Below are 11,376 nucleotides of genomic sequence, written 5' to 3'. Positions count from 1 at the left end.
AGCAGGAAGTGCTTTCGGTCCTGGACTTTGTGAGGCTGTCTGCTGCTTGGGAAAGGAGAGCAGGCTTTGCCAGGCTTGTTGTGGTGGAGTGTGAGCACTGCCTGGACCACAGATAAGGAGTCCTAAAGTGGGACTGTCATGAAGTCCTTTGGCAGCTTCCTGGGGAGCCTCTCCCTCTGCTCTGGCCAAGCAGATTAAGGCCATCCTGAGTACCTTATGGCTAGCAGGTGACCTCTGTCCATTTCTGTTTAAAAGAACAGGGCTAGTCTCCTGACTGCCATTGTGACTCTGTTCCTTAGCATATTCCCATGTGGTGGAAAACACTGCCTTTTTTGGAGATGTGGTTCTACGCTTCCCCAAGATCGTGCACCATTACTTCGATCGCAACTCCAACTGGAACAACCTGATCCGCTGGGGGATCAGCTTCTGCAACCTGACGGGAGTGTTTGACCAGGGTCCCCATTCCCAAGTGCTCGGACTGGTAAGACTGCAATTATTCATCCTTGCCCCTGCCTTGTCCCATCCTCCAGAGCAGAGATGGCCAGAGGGGAAAGGAAGTGCATGAGCACAGCTGCTGAGTCAGAGAAATGGGGAGAGGAAGGTTGGACGGAATTGAGAGGAGAGAAGCGAGTAAGAAAAAAGAAATCAGGGTGGGGGAGAGAAAGGAATTAGAGATGTGGGTTGCCACAGTAATACAGAGTGAAAGATGATGCTCTCCAGCTCTGGTTTTGTTTTGCTCTGCAGATGGCTCAGGAGCTGGGAATTAGTGAGAAATCTCCAGATTACCGGAATCCCTTCAAAACTGACCATTCTGAGGTAAGTTGGCAAAGCCAGGATGGGTGTGCTTCCTCCTCCTCCTTTTTAACTGTGCTCTAGGCATTGGGTTAGGAGTAGAGAGGCCAAAGGTGAGGAACTGGCCAAGTGTGGAGTGAAGTGGTGGGGAGGGGGAAGGGGGGAGAAGTCAGAGCTTACCTCAAACCATTTTAAATTTGTTCACAATGGCAGTGGGTGGCCAATCCCTTTCCCACTTCCCCTGATAGCTGTGACAGCTGCCCCACCCTACAGAACTTCACTGCTCTGACTGAAGGAGGTTTATTCCATCTGTTGCTGAAGGCAAGAGATGCACTGAACTTGGGGAATGGTAGGTCCATATGCCCTTCCATTTATCTCCAACTTTGCCCTTAAAGTCCTCACAGTGGGCCCCGCTTGTCCTTTGGGGTGCAGCTCTTCCCAGAGCTTATTCATTCCATTTCTGGATGGGCAGGAGAGGGACAATATCCTGAGAGGAGTTCCAGGAAAGGAGTCAAACAATTTAGAGTAATAGCAGAACTGGTTAGGGATTACTTAGAGAAGCTAAATGCTTTCAAGTCAGCAGGGCTGGATGGGATACCCAAGGGTACTGAAGGAATTGGCTGAGGTAATTTCAAAGTTGCTGGCTATCCTCTTTGAGAACTTTGGGCTTAGGCATGTTCATGGACTACAGAGATATAGCAGCAGTTGGAGATGTTTTCTCTGGCATCTCTAGCCCGGTAATGACGGGTAATAAATGGGGGCTAAGAGCCACGAGTCTCACCCAGGTGCTGGGAGATCCTTTCAGGGGTGCTGCTTAGCCTTAGTGCTGTCTGTGCGTGTGCAGGAGAGGTCCCAGATGATTGGAAAAGGGCAACTATAGTGCCCATCTTTAAGAAAAGGGAAGAAGGAGGATCTGGGGAACTACAAACTAGTCAGCCTGACCTTGATACCAGGAAAGAAGATGGAGCAGGTGTGAAGCACCTAAAGGAGAACAAGGTGATCAGGAACAGTTAGCATAGATTCACCAACCTGACCAACCTGATTTCCTTCTGTGATAAGGTGACAGGCTCATTGATATGGGGTGGAGGGGAGAGGGTGTGAAATACCTTGACTTTAGCAAGGTGCAGTTTCCCTATGACGTTCTCATTAACAAGATAAGGAATTACAGGCTAGATTAAAGTACTGTAAGATGAATACACAGTTGGCTGGATCATCACGCTCAGTGAGTAGTCATCAATGGCTCAATATCTACTTGGGAAGGTGGTTTCAAGTGGGGTTCCCCAGGGATCTGTTCTGGGTTTGAAATTGTTTAATATCTTCATTAAAGATTTGGACAATGGGATCAAGTGCATGCTTAGCAAATTTGCAGATGCCACCAAGTTGAGCGGAGTTGCAGACGTTCTGGAGAGTAGGGTTGGATCCAGAATTACCTAGATAGCTTGGAGAAATGACCTGCAGTCAACCAGATGAGATTCAGTGAGGACAAGTGCAAAGTCCTGCAGTTTGGATGGAATAATTGCACACACAAATACAGAGTGAGGAATGACTGGCTAGGCTGCAGCACTGCAGAGAAGGACCTAGGGTTACAGTAGATCATAAGCTGAATTTGAGTCAACAGTGTGCTCTTGTTCCAAAAAAAGCTAACAGCACACTGGGTTGTATTAATAGGAGTGTCACTTGCAAATCAAGGGAAGTGATTCTTATTTTGTACTGTATTCAGTACTGGTGAGGCATCAGCTGGAGTTGTGTGTCCAGTTTTGAGCCTGAGATTTGAAATAGAATATGAACAAATTGGAAAGAGTCCAGCAGAGCAACAGAAAGATTAGGGACCTCAGAAGCAAGGGTTACGAGGAAAATCTGAAAGATGTATTTAGTCTGGAGAAGAGAAGACTATGGGAGGATTTTATAACAGTCTTTAAATACCCAAAGGATGATTACAGAGAGGATGGAGATGGGCTTTTCTCTGTGGACAGGACTATGAACAAAGGACTTGAGGTGCAGCAAAAGAAATTTAGGTTGAAGATTAGGAGGAACTTTCTGACAATGAGGGTGATCAGGCATTGGAACAGGCTGCCTAGAGAAGCTGTGGAATCTCCATCCCTGGGCATTTTCAAGAGCAAGTTAAACCGACACTTAGCTGGGGTGGCTTAGTCAGGGACAATTCTGCCTTGAGCAGGGGACTAGACTAGATGACATTGTGAGGTCCCTTCCAGCCCTATTTTTATGATTGGGTCTTCAAAATGGGGACTGCAGTTCCTGTTCTCAGAAGTATTGGGACCTGGTTTGTCTCTTCCTTGACACCTGATTTAAAGCCCTCTGGTGTCAGCCTGTTAACCTCAGTGTGCTTTGTATCAGGCCTTTAGCTGGAAGTAAATCCCTTGAAATCAGCCAGGCTATCACAGGGGTATGTGCACAGAGAATCTATCACTCTGTGTACTTTGAGGCTTAATTAACTAGTTGGGAAAGGGGGAGGAGATTGGAGGGGAGGGTGAGGGGAGGCATATTCTGAGACCTCTGAGGTGCTACATTTGCATTTCCCTTAACTTCCATGCTGTGTACCAAGCTTGTCCCTCTACTTGCAGTTTTTTCCTGGTGCAGACACATTCCAGAAGGCCCTCCGAGAGGAAGAGAAACGCAGAAAGAAAGAAGAGAAAAGGAAGGAAATCCGCAAGGGGCCCCGGATTTCACGCTCGCAGTCTGAGTTGTAATGATGGGACCCACCTCATCACTGGGACCCCTGCTGGCGGGAGATGCAGCAAATGGAAGTGGAGTGTCTTACCCCCTCAGCAGCCTCAGGAAAAGGCCGGGCAGTTCACCTTTCATCTGTGCGGTGATTTTTTCTTTTTCTTTTTTTTCCATGGTATATCAGTAAGGACTGGATTGAATCCTGACAAGGAACTGGGTGGAAATCCTGGCCTTTCAGTGCAACCCCTGTGAGAAAGCTCTTTGTATAAACTGGAATACAGAGAGTCTGGCAGAGAATGTTTGTTGTGTGCGTGTGCGCCCGAGGGATTTGCTGATGCTAAAGGTGCGAACCTGTGGAGTTGGGGTGGGACTATACTGGTACTTGCTCCCTTGAGCCATAACATGGAGGGCAAGACCCCAGGACTGTGGTGTGAGCTACGTAGTTATACCTGATATCTGCCTCTCTGGAGAGTGGGAATGCATAACAAGGTGTGTGGTGGGACCAGATCCCCATCTGCTTCATGGACCTTCCATTCCTGGAGAAATGTAACGCATTTGTAAATGTTAAACAACCCGTCTCCCCCAGGAAAAGGGGGGCCAGCAGCGGACCAAGTGGCTTTAAAGGCAGCATTGCTTTTGTGTATGTTAGTTAGCTAACAAGTTCCTCCCCTTCCAGTTACACTAAATCTCTGTGTTGTTGCACTCTCCCTCAGCCAACCAGACCTCTCATCTCCAAGTGGCTGTTTTATTAAACAGAGCTTATTTTTATAAGGCCATCGGCTGATTTGGATTTGAGAGCGCCAACACAGCTGATCCTAAATCCACATTGTGTGAAGGAGCCTGTGTTCGCAGAGCTGCTGCTAGGGGAAGGTTTCCGAGAAGGGTGGGGATGGAGGGGAGTGGGATGCTGCCAGGTTGGCAAGGACAGGCTGAGAGGGCTCACAGGAGGGTATTGTCATCATTAGGTGTCCAATCAAAAGATCGGAGTAAAGACTAAGCATGGACTTTTAAAAACAAAGGCAGCTTTTGATATTGGTGGCTAGCGAGGAATCAATTTGGGTTTCAAGTCTCAACCCAGTCCATGGCAGAGGGGTGCCCACATCACACACAATATTGCCACTGGTATACAGGGGTGCTCTGGCCAAAAAAGCCAGAGGAATAAGCTCTGGAGACAGAACTCTTTTCTCACAGTACCTCTGGAGAGCCCCTCAGGCTCTGAGTCTGAGTCACTTTGCTGGGGAGGCAAGGGGAAGTTTTATGTAAAATGTAATAAAAGCTGAAGAGGGGGTTTCTGTCTCCATGGCTGCTGCTTTGACATCTTGTACTCTCCATATGTTTTGGGTTGTGGGTTTTTTGGGTTTTCTTTTTTTCTTTTTGAAAACGTTTTATTTTAATGCAACAAAATAAAAGATACCAGCCCACACTATCACCAGGGTGGGAAACTCTTCTGCTGTGGAAGTGCTGGGAAGAAATGGAAGCTAATGACTGTACTTTAAAACACTGGCTCTTTGCTTTGGATCAAGCAACTGATGGTTGATGTCACCAGCTGATCAGAAGGACCAGGAGTGCGCTGTTACCAACCAACGACCTTGCTTGCTCTGGAACAAGCCTGTTCTTTTGGTCATTCAGCCATTTTGCACAGTTAAGCACGCTAGAAAATAGCTGGTTTCTACCCCATGTTCACATTCTCTTTCATTGGTGAGGCAAAGGTTTGCCACCCACTCTAGTCCAAATCCAGTGCTGGTTGCCAGTGAAATGATTTTGGTGGATCTCCACCATGCCCTCAGCGGACATTCATGTACAGCACAAAATCACCACACAATTTGGCACAAGTGGTAACTGCTGCTTGGAGTCTTAGGACTGGAACAGCAAAGGAATATAGGGCGCGTAGGTCAGGAACTGAGGGAGCTGCATCTGAGGAATGTCCGCCTGCTTCCAGCTAGTGCAATATGCCTTCACTAGCTCAAGCACTAGAGCCCAACAAAGTCACTCTCTTCATCCAGGTCTGGACTTTTTTTTGTTGTATTTTGAGTCGCTGATTGAATCGCACAGCCCTAGACCCTAGGTCCTTCTTGCCAAGGGATCATCCTCCTGTGGGGCAGGAGGGATTCCATTGTGTGAAACTAATCTGACTTGTTGCCTTCAGACTATTCTGCAGGCCAGAGATGGGAAATGTTCTCTATTTTTAAAGACCGAATAGTCAGTGACATTTTGTTTTTTTGACATCCATTGAAATGGAAAACATTTTTTTTCCTTGAATAAATTTGAATTTTTAAAAATCAAATCTGGATCTTGTTAGTGCTTCATCTGGAGGGGGTGTTTGCTGAGTGATGTCTCTGAGAATTGTGAACTCCTATCTTCCAGGGTGTGTTGGTGCTGATATACAGCCAGGATCAGGGCTGAGTACCTGGACAATCTGTTATCATAGCACTTATTATTTGTTTAAAAGAGTGTCTTTAAAAATACTGTGCAAGTGTGCTCTAAGAATCCTGTCCCACCACCAGCAACATGCCACCTGTTTCCCAATGAAATTCCAGGGAAGATTCAGCTAAGTGAAATGGAATAGTCCAGGACATTTCTGTTAGATCAGGACACTGGGATTAAGGGCCATGTTCTTACAGAAGTGCCATCCAATCTTTAATGACCCCAGGCTTTCATAACACACCAGCTACTGCTATTTAGCTAATGGAAGCAGTATAATGATTTGGGGCTTTTTTAAGGACTGTCTCTTACCCACAGTCTAGCAAGGTCATTTAGGATTATGTTTTTTCAAAATTATTTGTGTACCTGAGGTTGTTGAAAGGCACCATGAGGGATTTTCAAAAGCATCTAAGCAAAGTGAGGCACCTAATTCCTGTTGAATAGGTTGCGGAAGGAAGGAAACCAACTTTAGATACTAGCTGCTGTAGTCTTTCAGGCTGTATCAGAACTTAGGGCTGAAATAAATTTATGCTTGAGCATTATTAGCTTGATTTTTTTCAGAATGCTGAACATCCATAACTCTTGCTGATTTGAAGTAGAACTGATAAGAGGTTGGCACCTCTGCAAAGCAGGTCCTGGATGCATGGGACCAAGCATAAGCAGATGGCTGTTGGGAGCAGTATTGATGGATAAAGAAAGTGGTGGTTCTCTTCTCTCTGCACTTGGTTCTGAGCCAGTATCACAGTATGGTGCTTATTTAGGTCTGAGCTGTCATCATCAGTGTCCTTTGAATGGCAAATACAACTGAGACCTGAAAACCTGGGCTCATTAAAAATTGGACAGCAGTTCTGTGAGGATATGGCTCTTAATCCCAGTGTCCTGTTTTATTAGAATTGTCCTGGCCTGTTCCATTTTGTCTATGTCAGTCTTCCCTGAATCTTCTTCATTGACAGGTGTGTAGGAGATGGATATCTGATGTGGGCCACATGCCACTGCCTACAGCCCCCTCCCAATCTTGCATCCATGCCACAGTATGGGCTCTGATGCAATGGATGCATCAGCTTTGCATGTGTCAGCTCTTCTAACCACCGAGCAGATGGGCTGTCACAGATTAGTCAGAGATAGAGAGGGAAGAGAGGGAGTGAGGAGGCCTGACACGATCTTTACATACCCAGAAGGTATGTGGGTTAGCAGTGAGCAGGGTGTGTGATTGTTCAGGGACACAATCATGCAGGGAGCAGCACAGTCTCAATGACAGCATGGCTCCCCTCTCTTGGATCATGGGTTAGAGATATCATCTGGTAAACTGCAGTCTCCTTGTCCTAGCAATCCTGTAGGGGTGGGGAAGGCTTGAACGATTCTCATTTCCTGCCTTCTGTCTTCTACCAAAGTTAATTTGCTCAAATGATGCTGCCAGGTATGAACCATCACATATATTCCTGCAGTATCCTTTGCATCACCTTGGGAAGTGAGGTGGAGGATTTAGAAACACATCTGAGAAGGATCAGTTAAAAAAACCCTCTTTAGTTTCCTTGTCCTAATAGGTCCCTTTTTTTGCAGAACTACTCATGTTACAGGTTGGATGCTTCATGGGGGTGGGATTTGCCTGATAAGACATCTCTGGTCAAATATCTTTCCTTGCTCAATTTAGAATCCATGGGTGGGAGTTTGTTTTGGAAATGTCTCCACTCTCTCCTGTGAGTGTTGTATTAGCAGCTGATCTGGAAGGCTGCATTTCAGCATTGTTTTGTACGGAGGAAGCAAACACACCATCTTGGACTTGTGACCGCCTCTGAGCATATATAATGGTACTAAGAAGAGTTGGGTCTGGTCTGAATCTAGTCCAGCAGTCTTCAACCTTTTGGCCTCAGGATCAGGCCCACAAGCCCGGCTTCAGCTTGCACTGCCTCCACCTGGTTCCATGTGCTGCCTCTATCAGTCTTGCTTGCTGGCATTGATGCCTCAGGACCCTGTGTTGTCCCTGCCTGGCCTCAGGGGCTCCAGACCCCATACTGCCTCTTCCAGGCTTGCATACCAGAATTGGGGCCCCTGAGGCCCATGCCACCTCTGCCAGGTCCCACATCCAGGGGTCAGGCTCTGGAGCTGGCACCTCTGCCCGGATTCATGAGCAGGGACTGGGCCCCAAGGTCCACACTGCCTCCATCAGGCTCCATGCGCAGGGATTAGGGCCCCATGTTGCCTCCACCCAGTCCTGCATGCCAGGATTGGGTTCTGGGGCCCCACACTGCCTTGACCTGGCTCTGAGTGCTGAGTTTGGGTCCTGGTCTGCCCTGCAGGCCAGATTACAGGTGATAGGGGCTGGTATTTAAGCACCCCCGATCTAGTACATACTAAACCAGTGCCACAGTGTAGTGCTAGGGAACAGTGCAGTCTTACAGATGGCATATTACCAGGGATCCGGGTTTTCCATTCACTGTGGAAAAATGTGGATTTTCTCCTTTAACAGAGAAAAATGCAGATTTTCTCACTTAAAAGAGAAAATCACAGATTTCTCCTTTAACAGAGAAAAATGTAGGAGTTCTAGCCTGCAGTGGGCTGTTGTGGGGAGTAGGGGCCACCAAAGTGAGGTGCAGCAGCGGTAGCAGCATGGAATTGTGCCCCGACTGCTGCCAGGTGGGCAGGGGGCACCTCAACTTTGTGGCCATGGCAGCATTCCTTCTTGTGCCGTGTACTGCTCCTGCTGAGCCACGGAGGCAGCTCCTGCCCCAGAGCTTGTCCAGCTCAGCTGCAGTCTGGTGCCCCGTTGTGGGCACAGAAATCTTGCGGGGCACATGCCCCCAAGCCCCCATGTCACTTGTGCCCCTCCCACCCCCCATGCATCACCTGTGCCCACACATGCCCTTTCCCACACTGGGGGGCTGGGAGAGGGGGGCTGTAGTTTAGGAGTGAGGGACACAAGCAGGTCCAAGGGGGTATGGGTTGGGAGTGAGAGGCACTGGCAAGGCCAGGGTGCTGTGGGCTGGGAGTGAGGAGAATCAGCAGGGCTGGGAGAACTGTGGCTTGGGAGTGAACAGCAACAGGATGGGTGGGAGGAAGTCACCGACATATTGGGGCTGCTCAGCACCACAAAGCAGCAGGGGGGAACAGCCGCAGCTGGACCCGTGTCCTGATGAGCAAAGTGGGTAGGGGGAGCTTTGATTTTTCTATTATTTTCTATGATAAAAAAATATCAAACACCAAAGTATATAGGTATTTAGAATTTATTTTATTATGATGATTGAGGCACTAGTAGGCTTCTAAATTGCTTTAAAATTGCAAATATATCAATAAAACATTGTGTTCAACTTTATTTTATATATATATATATATATATATATATATATAAATAAAAATAATAAAATAATAAAAATAATAATTTATATATATATAAAATAAAATATAGTGGTGTTTCATTTTAATCATGGGAAAATGAAGATTTTGGGGGTTTTAATCAGAAAATTTGGAATTTTTTATCAGAGAATTTGGATTTTTTAAACGGAGAAAACCAGGATCCCTGCACATTACAAACGAAGCTATGGCCTCTGAAAACTGTCAGATCTAACATTACTTGTCACACAAGTAAAGGTTCTAGCCCCAGTGTTACGGCCAAATTTGTATTGGGTAGTTACAGTCTTTACTTCAGGTCTTCAACCGTTGTGTATAATTGCTGTCAAATGTCTTCTCCACCTCACTTTTGAGACATCTGTATTTCAGAATAGTTAACGTTTTATTCATATAGAGCTATAGGTTAATGCCACACTTCACTCATGGAGCAGTGTTTTCTTCTCTGCAGCACTATAATACTATGTTAAGCACAAAAGACAGGGCAACGATTGAGGGCTGGGACAGGTTGCAGATTAGTCATCAGAGGAGGAAAGATGGCTGGCAGAAGTGATGTGAAGAAGAATTGCGTGGCAGGTGAGGACAGGGAGATGGGCTGAAGACAGGGTTGGTTGGGTGGGTGGGTGGGAAGGGAGGAGGAAGAAGGAGCAGTGAAGAGAAGGGACTGGGTAGAGTGTAGAGCATTTGAGGACAGCGAAGGGAAAGCAACAGCAGAGGTGTAGGTGGGGGATTATGTAAAGGCTTGCAAATGAATGAGAGCTTGAATTTGATGTGTGGAGGCAGGAAGCCAATACAACAATTTGGAGAGGTGACTACAGTATAGGGAGAGTGGCTGAAGGTTGTGATAATAAAGGCAATATCAAACAAAGGTTTTGGTAGTGGGGCTTGGAAGGAAATAATGGATTTTGTGACATTAAAAAGGAAGAAGAAACAAAGATGTGGGAGGAGAAGACAGAGGAGAAAAGATCAGAGCACCAAGACTGTATATTGCTGGACTCCCTACCAAAAGAGCCTCAGAAAAGAAAGTGGTTAGAGAAGAAGAACGATTAATTAGGGGAAAAGACACATGGCAGAAGGGAACAAAAGTTGCCTGGCCAGCTAAATAGGAGAGCTAGAAGGGTGGAGCAGTTTGCCATACAAAGGCTGCACTGAGGTAAGAGAGGAAGGCCAGGGGTCCCTAACTATCCAGAGAACATGTACATTTGGCAAACTGTATGGCTTGTAATGACAGACAGGATTATATTTGAATTGCAGCCTGGTCAGGGGAGCTGCAGGATGCTGGTTAAACCATAACTAGAGAGATGGTTTTGTTAACTTTTCCCAAGTGTAACTCCACAGCAGTATGGCCAGTTTGGACATTTTCAAATTGTGAGTCAGGCCCTCCCCAAATCAGGGAGACTGGCTTTAAAATCACAAGAATTGGAAATTGCCCAATAGTTTGTGTTCTGTATGGTGTGTGTTTATGTTTGCCATTGAGTCTTTGAACCTTTAGGAACACTAGGGGCACTTTGTAAAGGTTTTTTTCTACAACCATGGAGGGCAAGAAATACAGTGCAAGTAACACATCATTTATTGTGAAACTTGCAATGAAATCAAGAAATCCTCAAACTCTAGTCCCTGCATGTCAAAAAGGATATAGAGGAACTAGAGAAGGTACAGAGAAAGGCAACAAGGATGATTAGTGGAATGGAGGCTCTTCCATAGGAGGAGAGATTAAAGAGGCCAGGCCTATTCAGATTAGAAGAGAGATGCGTGAGGGGGAACATAAGTGTTTACAAAATACTAAATGGTGAACAGAAAGTAAACAGGGATTTGTTATTTACTCTCTCCCAGAATACAAGAAGTAGGGATCACAAAATGAAACCAGGAGGCAATCAGTTTAAAACTAACAAAAGGAAGTTCTTTTTCACGCAGGGTGTTGTGAGAGCATGGAACTCCTTGCCTGCCTGATGGTTTAGCCAGGTTCAAAAAGGGATGGGATGCATTCTTAGAGGAAAGGGGCATCAGTCACTATTGAGCACAGAAGTGAGGGGCACGGCCTCTGAATCAGACGTTGTCCCTTCATGAGCTGGATTGGGCAGGTGGACCCAGTTCAGCTCCTGGGGCATGCGTGGCAGGTCCCCATCCGGTTGTGCG

The 11,376-nt window shown here is 46.5% G+C and overlaps 1 protein-coding gene across 6 annotated transcripts in view; it reads left to right on the top strand.

Annotated features, from left to right (window-relative positions):
• The window catches only part of CCDC134 (coiled-coil domain containing 134), an 18,699-nt gene extending 14,925 nt beyond the window's left edge, over positions 1–3,774 (top strand). For all 6 annotated transcript variants that reach the window (XM_025208934.1, XM_025208933.1, XM_014521812.2 and 3 more), the window contains 3 exons: positions 300–481; positions 745–816; positions 3,375–3,774. In XM_025208934.1, the coding sequence (XP_025064719.1) occupies positions 300–481; positions 745–816; positions 3,375–3,500 (380 nt within the window). In that variant the 3' untranslated portion in view covers positions 3,501–3,774. The remainder of the gene's footprint in view (positions 1–299; positions 482–744; positions 817–3,374) is intronic.
• The last annotated feature ends 7,602 nt before the right edge of the window (positions 3,775–11,376 follow it).

This window comes from Alligator sinensis, unplaced genomic scaffold (genome assembly GCF_000455745.1).
Source record: "Alligator sinensis unplaced genomic scaffold, ASM45574v1 scaffold215_1, whole genome shotgun sequence".
Lineage (NCBI taxonomy): Eukaryota > Metazoa > Chordata > Crocodylia > Alligatoridae > Alligator > Alligator sinensis.
This window is presented reverse-complemented; position numbering and strand designations above follow the sequence as displayed.